A 19,552-nucleotide genomic window follows, 5' to 3' on the forward strand; every position below is an offset into this window, starting at 1 on the left:
AGCAGTGTCTGCCCATCGGCCCAAAGATGGGAGAAGCGAACGAAAGAGAAAACCTAACTCGGCTACGCACTCACGCACGCCGCTTGCTCCCGGCCGCCGCTCCGCCACCGTGGTATCCCGCGTCCCTCGCCGTCACTACCGTCGCTCAGCTATACGCGGCAGCACCTCCACGCTCGGGCAGCCCCCGTCGGCCGAACAGCGCCGCCGCCTAGTGGTGTCCCTGGCGAGCAAGAGCTGCACCATCGTCGCCCGCCTCCTCACCACCCCGTAGGCTGTAGCTTCGGCGGCAGGAGGGCACCATGAAGCTTGACGCGAACGCCCTGCGCTACCTCACCAAGGACGACTTCCGCGTCCTCACCGCCGTTGAGATGGGCATGCGCAACGTAAGACCCCCAAAACCCCGCATCCCAATCTCTCACCTCGTTAAGTTACATAGTATGCCTGTGAGAGTCCGTTCCTGACGTTTGGACTGATGATCACAGCACGAGATTGTCCCAGCTGAGCTTGTTGACAGGATCGCTGGACTGAAGTAAGCCGTTTTTGTTCGAAATCCTGCAATTTGCGGTTATACATGAGTATATGCTTTTGTTTGCTAGTCTTAGATGTTAACAAGTATGTTTCCTTTTATATTCTGATTGTTTATTTTGACATGTAATTGCAATTTTAGCATGCCAATTGGAGGAGGTATTACTGCTGATATTTGACATTGCACAGTATACCAGGGATGTTTAGTTCTTGAATGGCTTGCAACTTGCAGTTTGTGGTGCTCAGTTAGGTGGATAATAATATTCTTACCATAATGACATCCTATATGCTTATCTTTTCAGTAGCATAAATGAAGTTATATGTTGCACTGGTACTATACCATAAACATTTATGTGCTGAAAAACTAATTAGTCTAACATGGAATCTTCAAAGCTGCTAGTGTTTACTCTTAATGTTTATTGTTGATCCGCCATTTAACAAATGAAACTATTGGTTGCTGGGTGGAATATATTTGTATTTACATCAGTGGAATATGTTCTTTATGTTTCATAAATATAGGCATGGTGGCACATACAAAGTGCTGAGGAATCTTTTGAAGAACAAATTGGTGCACCATGATGCCACTAAATGTGAGTGTATGTGTGGTTTGTTCTGATTAAGCAACTTTTGGTTGGTAGCACTTTTGCACAATTTGTTTTGTTGTTTTATTGGTTCCGTTCCATACAGATGATGGATATCGGCTCACCTATCTTGGATATGACTTCCTTGCCATCAAGACTTTGGTTAATCGAGGAGTTTTTGCTTCGGTTGGCCGTCAGATTGGTGTTGGAAAGGAGTCAGGTTTGTCACACTCTTTAGTGTTTATTCTCTGTTCTAGTAATGTGGCAAAGGTCATAAGAAGTTATTTCTAATATCTCTGTGATACATAGATATATTTGAGGTTGCCACAGAGGATGGTACAGTGCTTGCAATGAAGCTCCATAGGTTGGGCAGGACATCTTTTAGGGCTGTGAAATCTAAGCGTGATTATCTAAGGCATCGAAGGAGCTTTAATTGGCTGTACCTCTCTCGACTTGCAGCCTTGAAGGAATTTGCCTTTATGAAGGTTTTTTTTTCTCATTATAACTCTATTCACTCAATCTGAGCTATGCTCTCTTTTGATTTACCTTTTTGTCTGGTTATCCTTGACTCCTTATATTTCCAGGCTTTAGGAGACCATGGTTTCCCTGTTCCAACTGCTGTGGATTGCAATCGGCATTGTGTGATCATGTCACTTGTTCAGGGATATCCTCTGTAAGCATATATTTACCATCCGTGGATTTGTATATTAGTGTGAGAGTACGCTCCTTCATGCGGAGCCTGATACAAGCTGCTTTATGTTATGTAGGGTTCAAGTGAAAGAGTTACAAAATCCAGATGATGTTTTTGACACAATTCTTGGTCTTATCGTTCGTTTGGCAGAGCATGGGCTGATACATTGCGACTTTAATGAGTTCAATATCATGGTATTTTTGTTTTTCCTTTTCCTTTCCCAGTTTGTGTCGATTTAGAAGTTTTAAATCCTTGACCATTCATAGAACCAAAACTTGCATGGATAAGATATTATGGAACAAAAGTTCTTCAAAAAAAAAAATCAAACGCATGAGCCGGAACCATCCTTTTGAATGATTTTTAGGTGCTGCTTGCCAGCACTTAGCTCTGTAATATAGTATACAATGTTGCTACCTATGGTATTTTTATTATCTTTGTGTATAATATTTTCATCAATGCCAATGTCATGCAGATTGATGATGATGAAAAAATTACGGTTATTGACTTCCCACAGATGGTATCTGTTTCGCATCGTAATGCGCAAATGTATGTGTCTTACTCAGAAAACAAATGTGATTATGTCGTGTATTTTTTTAAAAAAAATGGATTTTGCATTTGCAGGTTTTTTGACCGAGACATTGAGTGTATCTACAAGTTTTTCAACAAGAGGTTTGTAATATATGCAAGAAAGCTTCAACTTTATCCTCGGTACTGATTTTTTTTATTGAGATTTCTATTCTTCCTGTTAGGTTCAATCTTACATCAGAGAAAAATGAAGAACAAGATGGATCTGAAAGTGATGGTGAAGGGAATACCAGGCCATCCTTTTTGTCTGTGAAAAAGACTGCTGGTTCCTTGGACAAGGAACTAGCTGCCAGTGGGTTTACCAGGAAGGAGCAAGTGGAGATGGAGAAGGTAGGCAAGATGTTTCGGCAAATTTGTTATTCATGCATATATTTATAGATTGTGTTTCAGCTTAGTTTTCTGATACTTCTTTTTTGCAAACTTGCTTACAGTACATTGATGAAGATGCTGAAGGACATGATTCCGGCTCAGATGATGATGATGAGGAGGAGGAGGTTGGTGATGCTGTGCCTATTGATTCCTTGAGGATAGACCAGGTATATCTGGCTGAGATAATTTGAATATGCGTAAACCGTGCCCGTAGTCCAGTTTAGATAGAAGCAACTGTTATTGAAGTGTTTTTTTGTGTTGTTTCTCAGGACCATAATGATGAACCTGATTGTAATCTTGCCTCGAGGGATTCAGGTGTACCTGGATCTTTTTCTGAAGAGGTTAGTCATCTATCCATAAGAATGAATAAACAAACTTTTAATGGTGTTTTTCTTACATTTCTTCACTGTGCAGCATGGAACAAGTTGTAGCGGTGAGAACAGATTGGAAAGTTCTCCCTCAGGTAGAAATGGGGATGCTAAGGAACCACTTGAGTCAGAGGGCAAGATGCTTTCCCAGGAAGATGAAGATAATGATGATAGCTTGTCGGACGATGATGAGGAGGAGAAAGATGCGGAGCTCACGAAAAAATTAAACAAGCAAAGGAAAAAGGCAATCGCAGCTGCCCATGGGCGGAGAAGGCCCGTGTCCTCTAGGAATGCCTACAAGGACAAAGGGAAGGGCACCATGAACTCCAAAATCCAAAGGCAGGCGTGCAAATGGTGATTGTTGAACACCTAGGGCGCTTCAAACTGCAATGCTAAAAGATTGGATCAAGCACCCCCTCGTGGGTTATAGAATCTGCTCTGGCATATCTTTCTTTCACCTCCCGTACCTTTTGTACACGGTTCTGTTGTGTTACTGAATATCGAGAATACATGTTTCGCAGCTGCCTAATCAGTACAGTCCGTCTTCGCTGTGTTAGTATTCCCTTTTCCTGAGGAACAAAACCCAGCAGCATCTGTTCCTTTTTCCGGGCTTTTAGTTTTTCAGAAGCATCATTGACCCCCGCTGTGAATTTTTGGTCTGGTGGCCTGGTTTCTGGCTCTGATATTCGCCGGCGACGGCGAAGCCACCCCCAATAATTAATGCAGATGTTTGCTAGAGCATCCTTCAGCCAGCTTTAGGGGAAGGAGACACAGAAAAAAAAAAGTTCAGGATTTCAGATAGATACAGAGCAAGCACAAATCGAGAGGAGATTTTTTTTGATAGTGCTTCATGTTTTTTTGTGTGTGCTAGTTATATGTTTTTCTGGTGCATATTCTTTCTTTCTGTAGACCTGAAAACCATCGTACGAGCTTACTTAAATTCCGGAAATACTACAAACATTTTTTGATATAAAAAACTTGGGCTCGGCAGACAATGAGAAGGTAAAGGCTTTATAACAACACGGCAGTTGTTGCCGAACTTGTATAGAATTTGATGCTGATTCCCCTATAATAAAAAGAAAGAGTAAAGAATTGCTGCTCTAAACGGAGATCGAGATGTCCAAACATAAAAGAATGGAGATTACCTTAACATACTAGAATTTTCCTTCCTCCAAATGCATGAAACTTAAGAGTAAATATTCAATTCCTGTTAGTCGGTGAAAATTCATGCATTCTGAATGACGTAACTTTATGGGACTTCTCTTGTCCAGTTGCTGTACTGAATTCCGATCAGTCTGTTCTTAGCAAACACGAGGGACAGTGTACACATATAAATAGCCGTCTTCTTCTTCAAGAACAGCAGACTTGCAAAAGGAAAACAAAGGTGACTTAACGAATATGAAAAAATGATAGGCTCAAGGAGCAAAACAAAACGTTTAAAGATAAAACTCCCTGACCCCTCACGGTGTGAGGCACTGCCACACCAATATTGGGTCTGCAGCTCACACTGCAATATCAGTCTTCCTTGTTCTATATTTCATACATAATGACCCAAAAGCACATCTGTATTAACAAAACATGCTCAGTACTATTTTCAAGGCCTCAAGGGAAAATATAGATAACAAGCTAGCAACATACCCAACCCATTTGCAATGCACACTACTGGATAAGCTTTTAACTGTGACCTGGTATACTTTAATTGACAGAAAACTAAAACCTGGCAAACACATCTGAATGGACTGGCTGGCTTGCAGCAAAATCTGTTTCGCTTAGAATTATCTGAGCATCTGGTGAAGCTTTCCTGGAACGCGGCAATTTTGAATCTATAAAGTGTGATATATCCAATGTGCCTTTTCCAAGTGCTTTTATGTGCCCCTTGGGAGCGACCAGTAGCAGTTTCTTGAGACCAGGAGCCTTCCTCAACAAGAAGCTTACGAGTCGCATCTCAAAGTAGTGGCCCCTGAATTTCATCATCTTTGCAATCATAAGGTTATTTAAGCCATACTCTGGCAAATCTTCCTCGGATTGCTCTTCCTGTGGCACATTTTCATCAAGAGGATCTTCCTCATACGCGTCCTCGTATAATAGCCTTTCCTCTAGCATATATTCTTGTACCCGTTCTTCTTTCAATAATTCTTCCTCTGTCTCATCTTCCTCAGATAGCTCTTCCTCTGTCTCATCTTCCTCAGATAGCTCTTCATCTGCCTCATCTTCCTCAGATAGCTCTTCATCTGCCTCATCTTCCTTAGATAGCACTTGATCCAGATCTTCCTCAGAAACTTCAGCTGGCTCATCTTCCTCTACTACCTCCGAGGAATTGCCGACGGAAGTATCATGGCTGCTTGTTGGGAGCTGCAACCAAGAACACACAACAAGATATCGAGTATCGAGTGAAATCATTTCCCAAGTTCACAATGCATTGAATGCAAAAAATTCTCCGCTGACCTGCACAAAGAGCCTCTCTAGCTGGGGACACCGGCACGTCCTGAGAAACATATAGATATGGGCGAGATTGGTGCTGGCCGTTGCAAACATGAGCAGCTGCAGCTCTCTTAAGCTTGGCAAGTTCCTCAACTTGGTCAAACAAGTAGCTGAGCCGAAACGAGCCAACGCAAAAACTCTCTGCAAAGCGACGTTAGTGAGGCTATAGCAGAACAAACCAAGGTGAATTCAAACGAAACCGACCAAAGCCAAAGATAAGGAACGGGACAAACTGATGAATAGAATGATAAAACATTGTGGACCAAGGTTCTAAATAGCGGGCTAAGGGGTTTAGCGGCTGGACTCTGAAAACAGCTAATAGCGGGTTAAATGAGCTTATAGCAGGCTACAACAACAACATAGTTTTTTTCCCAAGCAAATTGGAGTAGGCTAGAGATGAAAACCGAAAGAAATAAGTTCAAGTTTCAGCCACATTGATAGCTAGTCTCCAAGCGCTCCTATCCAAAGTTATCTCTTTAGAGATATTCCAATCCTTAAGGTCTCTCTTAACCGACTCATTCCACGTCAGTTTAGATCTACCTCTACCCCTCTTTACATTATCGATCCGCTCAAGAACCCCATTACGCACCGGCGCCTCAGGAGGCCTTCGTTGGACATGTCCAAACCATCTCAGCCGATGCTGGGTAAGTTTCTCCTCAATTGGTGCCACCCCGACACTATCCCGAATAACTTCGTTCCGGACTCTATCCCTCCTTGTATGCCTGCAAAACCACCGCAACATCCGCATCTCTGCTACACTCAGTTGCTGGACATGTCGCCTTTTTATAGGCCAACATTCAGCATCGTATAACATCGCCGGACGAATTGATGTCCTATAGAATTTGCCTTTACACAAAGGATCGTATCACAAAAGATGCCAGAAGCTTGCCGCCATTTCAACCAGCCAGCTGAAATTCTATGCCTAACATCTTCATCAATGTCGCCATCCTTTTGTAGCACCGATCCTAAATACCGAAAAGTATCTTTCTAGACCACCACTTGCCCATCTAGACTAACGTCTCCCCCCTCATGCCTAGTCGCGCTGAAATCGCACATCATATACTCGGTCTTGGTCCTACTAAGTCTGAACCCTTTCGACTCTAACGTGCGTCTCCACAGCTCTAACTTCCTATTAACTCATGCCCTACTCTCGTCAATTAGCACCACATCATCAGCAAAGAGCATACACCAAGGGATCTCACCTTGTATATCCCTTGTGACCTCATCCATCATTAAAGCAAATAAATAAGGGCTCAATGCTAACCCCTGGTGTAGGCCTGTGTTAATAGAAAAGTCAGTGGTGTTGCCATCACATGTCCGGACAAACGTCGTCGCATCCTTGTACATATCCTTAATGAGGGTAATGTATTTAGTTGGAACTTTGTGCTTCTCCAAGGCCCACCACATGACATTTATCGGTACTTTGTCATATGCCTTCTCAAGGTCAATGAAGACCATGTGCAAGTCCTTCTTCTGCTCCCTATATCTCTCCATCAATTATCGTATTAAGAAAATCGCCTCCATGGTTGACCTTCCAGGCATGAACCCAAATTGGTTTTGGGTCACACTTGTCACTCTTCTTAGGCGATGCTCGATAACCCTCTCACAAAGCTTCATCGTATGGCTCATCAGCTTAATCCCACAGTAGTTAGTACAACTTTGAACATCGCCCTTGTCTTCCAGTCAGCATAGGCGGAGTTAGGTTATAGCGGGCTATAGCGGCTAAATTACACGTGAGTTCAAATAGCGGCACCATGCATAAATAGCTATAGCGGTCTATAGCGGAAGCTATAGCGTATAGCGGGAGATTTAAAACTTTGTTGTGGACAGACCCGGAGGGCGACACTGCAGATGGTGAGGACTGTGAGGTTAGTGAGGTTGGGAAGCTCCTGAATCCATTGTTTGAGAGGTGTTGACGTTCACTAACGCCCCCGATTTGTATACCGCAAGCGCACGGTTCGTGGTAGCTTTTCCCTTAGAGTATTCCCCCAAGGTTTATCAATCCGTGGATCGACAATGAACTTACTAGGGTTTTCCATCTAATCTAACGGATCTATCCTAACATGAAGCATTAATTGCATATAAAAGGTGAACCTTTGATAGATATGAGTGATGTACGAAGGTTGATCTCATCCATGAACATCGGTAAGGATAAAGCATGACCGAAGGCATGACTAAACCTATCACACGCATTCTAGTTGTAGTTCTAGCTAAACGAGTAAGCTCAACATGCATCTCGTCCAAAGCCTCTTTAAATCAAAACCTCCAATCCGATCCCTCGATACCCAACCTACTCTGTGGAGACGGCCTGTCACGACGCCCCCCTTTTCAACGGGATACCCTGAAGCAAGTCGAACCCCCTTTGGGTAGATCCGGTATGAACTCCTAGCCACCATAGCTACAAGAACACCCCATGCAATCTATCTCGAGAATAGATCTAGGAATAAGCGCACCCAAAGCAAGAACGAAATCGAAAGAGGAGAGACATGATCGCTAAATAGATCGGATGACATGAAGACATTACTCACATAATAGATTCGTTTGGATCGTCACCACCGCGTATACACCATTGACGACTCCAACTAGCTCATGAACTCCACCATGACACAACCACGCAGGGAGGCCATGGCGGCTAGGGATGGCCTAAGCCATCTCCTAAACAACTTCGAAGACTTGCGGCGGCCGTCGTCTCCCTCCGGTCTTGGCCCTAGGTTTTCGTCGAGTTCTGGTTAGATGGATGCCTCGAGTTGAATAAGGTGCGAGCTATTTATAAGCCGAGGAAGCCACCGGTCGAAGGGGAAGGCAAACCGCCTCAGAAAAGGGCTGGGCCGGCCGGCCCCATGGGCCTAGGCCGGCCGGCCTACCCCTTTTCGGGCTCGCCTCGATCTCATTTTTGGCGTGTAGACTCCTCGCATCTTCTAGAGTTTCTGTCCTTCACGATTGCACCCCTTTGGACATTGTTATCTTGGAGATATCTTCGAGGAAAGGATAGGATAGGGAATCCTTCCTTAAATCTTCATTTGCTTTGCTTAATCCCGAAGTATCTTGATCTCATCTTCGTGGGCTTGGTCCTTTGGGCTCTCTTGGAGGATGGATGTGCATGAATGTGCTTCGAATCAACATGGGCTTTGGTCCTTCCTTTGGGCTTTGGCCTTCGTCTTTCTCCGTGTTAGCGCTCGATCACGGGCCTCGTCATTTCATGCTCCAAAATAGGCCAAAAACCTGCAAAAACGAAGTTCCTCCAAAATATATGTGCATATGTGAAAATGACCAATAATTAGGCCGGGGTTAGGACGGTTAGTGATTTTGATATTAAATTTATGCCATTATCAAGGATAAACAAGGGATAAAAGGTGTACTTAAGGAGCGCCAACATTCCCCCCATGCTTAAACCTTGCTCGTCCTCGAGTAAGTCCAGGAGCTTTACTTATAAAGAAATCAGCGTTGCCCCTCAATGTCCTCTCTGCACTTAGTCATACATAACAAGACATATTGCTCTCTCAAGTATTTAGCATTTAAGTTCATGTTGTGACCGGCTACTTTTTTCATTATGGAAGATAGACTAGCAATTAAAGAACAAGCCACAATAATAAATAAATGCAATGCTCTCAAACTTAAGCGAACTTCAAACCTTTACCTTGTTTCATCGTGAAGAGTTTTCAAAAGAATGCATATCAAACATAAGTGAGGTTCTCTTGCAAAAGATCATGGAAATACTCATCTCATCAAGTCACTCAAGCCTACGTTAGATTGTCTTCAACCTATTCTACTCATATATAAAAGTGGAAGACTTATGTGGAGCTTGGTAGGTAAAAACAATCCTAGCAAAACATTATATCTGAAATATTGTCAAACTAAGAGAGAGATCTATTGGATTTACTGAGACTAGTCAAAAAGGCCATTGGAAAATAATGTTGGAGAGGGGGAAAGATGAAACACACACATTTAGATAGGTGGACATGTGCAAGTGGCAAATGGATGATCCCAAGACACAAATGAAGTTCTCGTTATCGGATTGCACATGGTTGGAAGATTTGAGTATGGAATAATTCTTGAAAGTAACTTGGAAAATTAATGAAACCAAAAAGAACTAAGGAGCATTTTATTCTTCTCTTTTTTTTCTTTTCTCCCCTTTTTTTCATTTTTCTTCTTTTTTTCTTTTTGCTCCTTAGAACTTTTGATAACATAGAATACTTACCCAGCCATCCCCCCATGCTTGAACGAATGCTCGTCCTCGAGTATGAATAGTGAGAGAACCAACTAGCTAGGGTAAGTATCTCAAATTCACCTTCTTCTTCGTAAAACCGCTTGAAGGTGTGTTCCAGGATCAAAACCTTTCCCTCCCGCATACTGTCACTACACGAGGATAATCGGTAACGAACAACAAGAACACGATAGTTGATGTACTCTAGGTAAACCATGCAAGAGCAAAGCAAACCCAAAGCCAAGTCGCGATTTTATTAGGCATCAAAGTATCTCCGGGGAGCCTTGTCTCCCAAAACTTTTCTTTATATGGTGCCCTTGATTCTTTTGATTCCGTCGAAATGATAATCCATACTCAAATTGGGTTGTGGTCAAGGAGGTAATCACAAAAAGATATTTTTGGTTTAGGGTGGATATCCAGCGAGGTTTGCAAAATTCCCAAAGTGGAAATTCACAATGCATGGATAAATAGGCTAGCAGAAAGAAGGTTACACAAAAAACGGAATGACCAGCTTCTTAGTCTCATACCAAAGAAATCTTAATCCAACTCATCAAAATATATGTTTGCAATCTAAAGGTTTCATCATGAAAGAATATGTGTGTATAGGCTTTAGTAGGTAGAACTTTGCAAGAGATTCACAAATGTAGATAGCATAGAAATTAAGTTTTCAAATTAAACAATCACAAGGTGTAAGGTCATCAGTAGACTTAAATCAAAGAGCAACATAGAGTATGTGGGTTTAGAATTTAGTCATTTAACCTCCACAAATAAAAGAGCCGGTATTTAATCATTTTAATTCCATTTAATTGAGAGCAAATGGTCAAGTCATATACAACATAACGTAGGTAGAACAAAGCAGCAACTTTCATCATTTTTCCATAAGCATAAGGCATTGCCAAAATGTATCAATGTGGTGAGCTCAAAGTGATGGTGATCCTACACTTATTGAAAACAAAACTAGGTTGTCCTCCTAGTAGCCATGTGATAGGTTGAGAGATATATACAAAGGTTGCATCTATGGTTGAAGGCATATATGTACAAGCATTTAGAAAAAGAGAGAGTTGAGGAAGAATTACCGTCCTTCTCGATGCTCGTAATGAAGTGTAGCGCGGCCTCCCCCATACTTAAGCATTGTGATAAGCATGGAAAAAGAATCATGAGCATCTTGTGGCAACCGTGATTATCTTACTCCATGAGATCTTTCTTCCTTGTCCATGAAATCCTCCCCCATGCTTAGCATGATGCTAAGCGTAGAAGGAGAAGATGGACCATCTTGCAATTCTTGAAGTCCTTCCCTCATGTGTATGAATATCATCTTCAATGTGTCTTCACCTTTGTTGCCTCAATTTCCTTCAACTTCTTCTCGTACTAAGTCATGGTCCCAATCATTGCTTCACGTCGTCGTCGCCTCCTTCAATTCCTCGTTGTCCCATTGCTGCCTCATCTTCACGAATTTTTTCCTTTCAATTTCCAGAACAGAACCTCTACTGAAACATTGCTCCATTGCGAAGTACGCGAATTTTCCTTTCCAATGAATCCTTATTCGCCCAAAATTGATTCCGAACAAGAGAGTTGTGTATATTTTATCCCAGCGCTGCAATCTGTCCCGACGAATTTCAGAACGCGCAACGTCCAATGTTCTTGCCATATCTCCTTGTACGGGTCTTCAAATTCATTGATCTTGAATGCGTTGGAATGGGAATTTGATGGAGCTTCTAAATATCAACTTTTTGCTTCTTGTACATCTCTGAACATGTTCTCAAATTGATGAAAACAGCTGTGTCCTTCTTTTGGTCTTGAACTCATGGGAGCGCTTCTTCATGCCTGCAAAACATTTTAAACACACACTACCCCGGGGTGACGGTCGGGAGTAGAAACAAATGCCAACAAACCTACCATTCCTAAGATCTCAATTTGTGGCAAAGTTAGCTTAGCGAAACTAGTGAGTGTACGTGTGTGCTAGTGTAAATGCAAATGAGAGGAATGTATATAAACAAAGACAATGTTTACACCTAGTTCTAAATACCATGTTTATAACTAGGTTGCCGAACTTCTCCATAGCCACAAAGACTTATTTAACAAAGGTCAAAACACCATGTCTATCCCAAGATCAATAGGCCTTCATAGCACAAGAAAAAAAATAAAGCGCATTGCAAAGCTTATAAACCAACCAAATGCAACCTCATAGCTTGGTAACTAAATGATAATGGTCTTCAATCATGTCTAAACACTATATTTACACAAGATTGCAAAAAGGAAAATACTCACGTGAAGCATTAACGTGGATATGAAAGCTTTCATCAATAAAGTTGAGACCAAGCTAGCAAAATGAGTGCATGAGCAATGGAATGGACGCAAAGTGCAAATGCAAAGTTAGCAAAAACAAGTGTTAGCAAGGTTGAAAGGACCTTTCGATGTTGTTCTGCAACTAGCTTATTCAAAAACAATTGCTAAGAGTGACAAAAAGCCTTCGCGGCACTTCATAAGAAGTGAGGCTTTTGTCAACGAAAAGGTTATTTATCGAAAAAGGATCAAGCAACCGAGCTAACAAGGTTTTAGAAGTAGGGTTTATGGGTTTCCTATATTTTTGGCTTAAGACAAAAATTTTGAAGAGAGAGTATTGGGTATAGAAATTCTATCTAAGGTGGTTTCAAAAAAACTAGAGAGAAACAAAAGTTAGATTTTTTTTTGAATGAAAAACATACCCTATGGTTTTAGGATTGCTCTATGAGTGGTTTTCCTAAGGGTTTTAGGATCTCAAAAGCGAGGCTAGTCAATGTTTTTAGAAAAAGTTTTTTTTAAATGCAACATGCAATGCAATGCAAGGGTGAGACGAACAACATGGTATGCAATGCAACACGGGGTGGATGAACAAAATGATATGAAATGATGAGGTGGTCTAAAACAAAACAAAAAGTTAGCCTAAGTTAACTAGCCACAAGTTTAGAATCAAAGGGTGGTGCAATGCTTCATAAATCTCTCTAAAAAGACTAAAAAAAACTCAAAACACTAATAGGCACACAAAAAAGGTCTACAAGTTTCCCAAGATCAAATAACAAAGAGCTCCCTCAATAACATTTAGAGTGAACAACATGAAGTTGTGGTTTTTATTAGAGCAATGGTACAATGTTACTTGATATTCCGATTAAAGAGTGCAATGTAGACAGTCATATTAATATATATATATAATAAAAGATCGGGTTGCCTCCCGCAAAGCGCTTCATTTAGAGTCATAGAGCTCGACTTTCTTACATACCTTCTCATTGATGTGAAGCCATGGTCCTTCATGCAAGAGGTGAAGGTGTTCCATGCAGCTCTTATTCCACTTCCTATGTTGGACATGATCAATCACGCTTAATGGAAATCTTGCCCAATCGTCTCTCACATCATGGTCACCTCCTTCTTTGTTGTCCTTCGTCGCTACCTTTCTTTTCACCGATTTCCCTCTCTGTCCAGATTGGGAATTGCACCAAACAATTGATCCAATGCAAGGTGCACGAAATCTTCTTTCCAACAAGTCTTCATTTGCCCAAAACACATTCCAATTGAGAGAGTTATGCCCCTTTTTCCCGTCACTGCAATCTGCCCCGTGCTGATTTCAGCACGTGCATCTCCGATGTTTGAGACATAGCTCCTCCAGTGGGTCTTCAATTGTATCGATCATGGATGCGTTGAACCGAGGACTTGATGGAGATCCTGAATATTCAACTTTCCTGCATTGTAAATCTCTGGACTTGTGCACAAAATTGATGAGGCTTAGCGACGTCTGTTCTTGAAACTTGAAGATGTTGATGATGGTGTTCAAAATTTTGGGCTCAGTTTCCCTCCTCATCATTTGAGTTTCATGTCCTGCATGGTTAGTGAAATTCGGGGCTTCTCCCGACATGTGCTCTTTTAGGGTCATGAGCTTGACCAAGCGCAAAGCAAGATCGAGATTTGCAATTATTTGTAAACATATGCAACATAATCACATCCTCAATTAAATTTCATCATCAAGACATGGTGTAATTAAATGCAGCATGTGTTTCTTGCATAGCGCGGAGCTCATCATTAGTCAGAGGTTTTTTTTAAGCATGAAATCAACATTCTCAAGAAACTCTAGCCTATCATCATGAAGAACAAGGCATAGAATTTAAACTTTCATTCCGACTATTGGTTCGAGCATGAGATTTTTAACGATTATCAACAAAACCAATAGAAGCTTGAGAATTCACTGTATACCTTAGCCTCGGAGCTTTTTCATACTCATTGGAGTCGTGGTGCTTTGTGCGAGATGTCATCTTGATGCACTCCTCGTGGTCCGTCGTGATTTGCTTCTCACGTCTCCATGTGTTGAATGTTGCGCTCTTGTAATCTGACGTGGTTTGTTTGCAACATCCTTGTTTGTCGAAGGTCGACCGCTTGTGCCTTCATTTGCCAATGTCATTGGGGTTCTTCCTCTGCTCCAAGCCTCTGAATTTTATCATGTATGCTTGATGAAAACATCGCCCAAGCTCATCTTCATTGTTGTCATCGTCATCTTCTCTATCTTGTTCTCATCGCATTGCTCCTGCCTCTTCTTCGTAGAATCTCTCCTGTATACTCAACAGAACATATACCAAAATATAGCTCTATTGAAAATTTTATGAAATTACCTTTCGAACGAGTGGTCACTCGCTTTAAACGGAGTCCAAACGAGGGAGTTATGCCCGTTTCACTTTTGGCGCTGCATGCTGTCCAGAAATTTTCAGAGTGCACAACCTTCAATATTTTGGCCATACCCGCTTGTAGGAATCTCCGATTGACTTGGTTCTTGATTCGTTGGGACGGGAACTTCGTGGAGCTTTTAAATATCCAAAAATATGCTGCTATTTGCTTCTGAGGTTGAGCATAATATTGATGATAACAATGACTTCTTACGAATTGATCCGAAGATGTCGATGATCTTGATCTTGTGGTCTTCGGAGCGTCTTGTTGTGCATCCTTGGCTTCAAGGTCATCACCATTGATTCACCGGCGAGTAGCATGGCTCCAATAGTTTGTCTCCATGGTTCTTGCTTTGCCTAAGGTGTCGGGATCGAAGGAGGCTCCCGTGCTTTGTGTCGATGATCAGAGCGGTCTCTTTCTTTGATTGCACTCGACTAGAAGCTTCTTGAGCATCCCATGGAGAAGATGGGTGGTATCATGGTTCCTCTAATCTTGTTGCTTCTAGCGTTGGTCAACTTCAAATCATCAACTTTTGTGCACAAGGTTCTCCAAACATCTTGCGACATCGTCATCACTTTCTCTATTGTTTGTTGCTGCCTTTTCTTCATTTAATTCCTTGATCATCCTGCACAGAACATGTACCAAAATTCTACTCCATGGAAAGCCTTATGAAATTACCTTTTCAACGAGTGGTCATTGATCCCAAACGGACTCCGGATGAAGAAGTTATGGTCGTTTTACTCCGGCACTACGCTCTGTCCCGAGACATTTCAGAACGCGCAGCGTTGAAAGATTTTACCATAACTCTTCACACCGATCTCCAAAATTCACAATTCTTGATGCATTGGAAAGTAGACTTGATGGTGCTTCAAAATAATCTATTATTTGCTCATGGTACTTCTCTGTTCTTGGACGAAAAACTCACTACAACAGTAACACTTTGGAGATGATGACGATCCGATCGCACGATTTTCTTCGCGGGCATGCTTCATACATATTGCTTGAGCAAACAAATCTTCCCAAAAACATTAGTCTTTAAAACTAATTGACACGGCGGCATACCTTGTTTATCAACCCTTTTTTTCTTGGGAGTGGGGACTCGATAGCGGATGTTGGGCCACTAACAAAAGTTAGCACCTACCACTAAAGAGCGAAACTTGATGTTATTCACATCTTGTCGAAGTGGATCTAGGGTTTTCGATGTTGATGTCGAGAACTCCTCGATCGTCTTGTTGTCGATTGTCGAAGTTTGTTGGAGCGGGTTGTGGACTTCTCGAAGCCCAAATTTGGTGTCTAGCTTTTTCCACGTGCTTTCAAGGACACGAACAAGAAAACAAGGGTATATTCAATAATAAAATTTTGGGTTAGCCCAAAAAAAATTAGATAGATCGCCCTAGGGTTCGAGTTGCCGATCCCCGGCAACGGCGCCAGAAAAGCTTGTTGACGTTCACTAACGCCCCCGATTTGTATACCGCAAGCGCACGGTTCGTGGTAGCTTTTCCCTTAGAGTATTCCCCCAAGGTTTATCAATCCGTGGATCGACAATGAACTTACTAGGGTTTTCCATCTAATCTAACGGATCTATCCTAACATGAAGCATTAATTGCATATAAAAGGTGAACCTTTGATAGATATGAGTGATGTACGAAGGTTGATCTCATCCATGAACATCGGTAAGGATAAAGCATGACCGAAGGCATGACTAAACCTATCGCACGCATTCTAGTTGTAGTTCTAGCTAAACGAGTAAGCTCAACATGCATCTCGTCCAAAGCCTCTTTAAATCAAAACCTCCAATCCGATCCCTCGATACCCAACCTACTCTGTGGAGACGGCCTGTCACGACGCCCCCCTTTTCAACGGGATACCCTGAAGCAAGTCGAACCCCCTTTGGGTAGATCCGGTATGAACTCCTAGCCACCATAGCTACAAGAACACCCTATGCAATCTATCTCGAGAATAGATCTAGGAATAAGCACACCCAAAGCAAGAACGAAATCGAAAGAGGAGAGACATGATCGCTAAATAGATCGGATGACATGAAGACATTACTCACATAATAGATTCGTTTGGATCGTCACCACCGCGTATACACCATTGACGACTCCAACTAGCTCATGAACTCCACCATGACACAACCACGCAGGGAGGCCATGGCGGCTAGGGATGGCCTAAGCCATCTCCTAAACAACTTCGAAGACTTGCGGCGGCCGTCGTCTCCCTCCGGTCTTGGCCCTAGGTTTTCGTCGAGTTCTGGTTAGATGGATGCCTCGAGTTGAATAAGGTGCGAGCTATTTATAAGCCGAGGAAGCCACCGGTCGAAGGGGAAGGCAAACCGCCTCAGAAAAGGGCTGGGCCGGCCGGCCCCATGGGCCTAGGCCGGCCGGCCTACCCCTTTTCGGGCTCGCCTCGGTCTCATTTTTGGCGTGTAGACTCCTCGCATCTTCTAGAGTTTCTGTCCTTCACGATTGCACCCCTTTGGACGTTGTTATCTTGGAGATATCTTCGAGAAAAGGATAGGATAGGGAATCCTTCCTTAAATCTTCATTTGCTTTGCTTAATCCCGAAGTATCTTGATCTCATCTTCGTGGGCTTGGTCCTTTGGGCTCTCTTGGAGGATGGATGTGCATGAATGTGCTTCGAATCAACATGGGCTTTGGTCCTTCCTTTGGGCTTTGGCCTTCGTCTTTCTCCGTGTTAGCGCTCGATCACGGGCCTCGTCATTTCATGCTCCAAAATAGGCCAAAAACCTGCAAAAATGAAGTTCCTCCAAAATATATGTGCATATGTGAAAATGACCAATAATTAGGCCGGGGTTAGGACGGTTAGTGATTTTGATATTAAATTCATGCCATTATCAAGGATAAACAAGGGATAAAAGGTGTACTTAAGGAGCGCCAACAAGAGGATTGTAGTTGCGCCCCCGTAGGCAGATGTAAAGGTCTTCAAGCGGCGCAGTGGACAGGATGTCGTAGGTGGGGAGTAAGGCACTGCTGAGGCGGAGGGAGATGAGGCCGGACGCCGTGCCGGCGTATATGTGCCTGACACGGCCACACTCCGCGACGGTAATGCTCCACAGGTGACCACGCGCGGCCTTGATGTTGATGGCGTTATCGAGGGACTGGCAGTAGCGCAAGTCAAGTGTTCGAAGGCGGGGGCTCGCCCAAATAAGGTGGTTGAGGTTAACCGAGTGGGCGGCGCGGAGGTGGATAACCTCGAGCGCTGGGAAGGCATCGGGGCTGAGGGAGTAGCCGAAGGAAACACTGCCGACGCGGAGGAGGGAAAGGCGCACAAGGCGGGAGAACCCCGACGGGAAGCTCAGGCTGGAGCATGTCCACATGAAATGATCGTCCATGTCGATGTGGAGGTCCTCGACGCAGCAGGCGGCGGCGTAGTCGAGGCAGCGGTGGATGTCCTTGTCGCTGAGGTAGCGGTGGGGGCTGGGGAACCTGTACCTGCCGAAGTGGATGGTGAGGGCGAAGCGGTCGAGGCGCCGCCAGCCGCGGCACTCGAGCGACTCGAGCAGCCGGTCCGGGTCGTCGAGGGGGAGGTGGTGGAGGTCGAGGGAGGGCGGCGCGCCCAGAGCGCGCACCATGGCGAGGAGAGCGCGCCCGTGCGGATGGCGGAGTTGAGCGGGAGCAGGGCCAGGATGCGCAGCCGCAGGTCCTCGGGCAGCGCCGAGATGCGGTCCTCCACCATCTCGGGCGCCGCCTCGGCCCGGCCTCCCTCCGCAACCCCGCCGGCCCGCCGCTTCTTCGAGCACGAAGCGCCGAGTGGCAGCGCCATTGCAGAATCCTTCCCTGCCCTGCACCTCGTCTCCATCTCGGGTCTCAGCGAGCCTGCATCGGGCTGTTCCGCACCCTCATCCGCCCGCCGCCTCTTCGATCCGCCGCCACGGGAGCGCATCGCCGGCGCAAGAGGCTTGCCGCGCCGGCCCCGCGTTGCCTGCCGATCTCTCGAGAGTGAGAGGAAGGCCCTCGTGGTTCGGTTGGGCTACCGGGCCGGAAAACCAAATGCTCTGGCCCTACCCAGGCGCTTTTTTCTTTTTTATATTTAAAAAAAAATAAAAATTTCAAAAATATATGTCCGTTTTGAAAATTTTCGAAAATACCCCCCGGTCGCCCAAGCAACGGGCGACTGGACTCTAATGTAATTTTTTTTTAAAATTGCAAAGAGGTCCCTGGCCGGGGCGAGGGGGCCTGTCGCCCCTCCAACGGGCGACAGCCCCCCCCCCCCACGGGCGATGGGGGTCTCCCACCCTATATAAGCCCTGGCATCCATTCCCTTCTCATTTGAGCCCAAAAATTGCACCAAAAATTCAGAAAAAAAGAGAGGGGTGAGGAGAAGAAAAGCGTCGAAGCTCTGCCGAATTCCGCACTTGTGATCTACTGGTAACTTCCGTATGAATCCGTTGATATTGTATAATAATTTAATTTAATTAGCGAATTAGCTGAATTAGATTTGGTACTTTAGAACACTCGTTTAGTATTACAATTTCAGTACTATTACAGACTTGTTTTTAAATTAATTATGAATTAGAATAGAATTATGACAGTACCTTATTGATATTGGAGCATAAGGCAATAGAATTATGACAATACCTATATTTTCACGCATCGATTTGGTATACGATAGGTGCATTATTGAAATCATTGTTTGTCATTTGGCGCACCACACTATAGCGACAATGTCTTCATCAGGATCAACCTACATTCCGTGGAGCAAGTGTGAAGCCACCGTACCCGAAGGAATTGATGTGCCAATGTGCTTCTGCGATTCGTTATGCAAGTTCATGCAATCTGAGGTTTTAGGAGATGACTACGGCATGAGGTTCTTCATGTGTGAGAACTACGAATATGATCCACCTAAGCGATACGGCAAAGACCGGGCCAAGGTAGTAGGACAGCAGACGCTATTTTTCTTTATGACCTAACATTGAGTTATGATTCTAACTTTTGTTGGACAAAGTCTCCTCCGCCTCTTTGTGATTTTATGCAGTGGTTCGACACCGTACAGTCGCAACAGGCAAAGGACTTTGTGGAACAACAAGTAAGGTGGGCTG

At 43.8% G+C, this 19,552-nt stretch overlaps 2 protein-coding genes across 3 annotated transcripts; one reads left to right on the forward strand and one right to left on the reverse strand.

Moving 5' to 3' along the window:
- The first annotated feature begins 68 nt into the window (after positions 1–68).
- On the forward strand, positions 69–3,718 carry LOC120704268 (serine/threonine-protein kinase rio2-like). The gene is made up of 13 exons (XM_039988594.1): positions 69–383; positions 483–529; positions 1,045–1,115; positions 1,213–1,326; positions 1,416–1,591; positions 1,691–1,779; positions 1,874–1,991; positions 2,270–2,343; positions 2,419–2,466; positions 2,547–2,712; positions 2,814–2,918; positions 3,021–3,092; positions 3,166–3,718. Exons 1-13 carry the CDS (start codon positions 300–302, stop codon positions 3,475–3,477), a joined length of 1,476 nt encoding a protein of 491 aa, XP_039844528.1. The 5' UTR covers positions 69–299; the 3' UTR covers positions 3,478–3,718.
- Positions 3,466–18,428, reverse strand: LOC120704267. Of its 2 annotated transcripts, XM_039988592.1 has the most exons (6): positions 17,399–18,428; positions 7,433–7,510; positions 5,565–5,741; positions 4,758–5,471; positions 4,265–4,682; positions 3,466–3,872 (listed from the first exon to the last, which is right to left on the reverse strand). In XM_039988592.1, exons 1-4 carry the CDS (start codon positions 18,083–18,085, stop codon positions 4,830–4,832), a joined length of 1,584 nt encoding a protein of 527 aa, XP_039844526.1. In that variant the 5' UTR covers positions 18,086–18,428; the 3' UTR covers positions 3,466–3,872; positions 4,265–4,682; positions 4,758–4,829. The 2 variants fall into 2 exon arrangements, with proteins under 2 accessions (XP_039844526.1, XP_039844527.1); XM_039988593.1 differs by lacking the exon at positions 3,466–3,872 and adding an exon at positions 4,069–4,185 and having other exon boundaries at positions 4,265–5,471.
- Positions 18,429–19,552: the final 1,124 nt, after the last annotated feature.

Source organism: Panicum virgatum, chromosome 4K (assembly GCF_016808335.1).
Source record: "Panicum virgatum strain AP13 chromosome 4K, P.virgatum_v5, whole genome shotgun sequence".
NCBI classification, from domain to species: Eukaryota; Viridiplantae; Streptophyta; class Magnoliopsida; order Poales; family Poaceae; genus Panicum; species Panicum virgatum.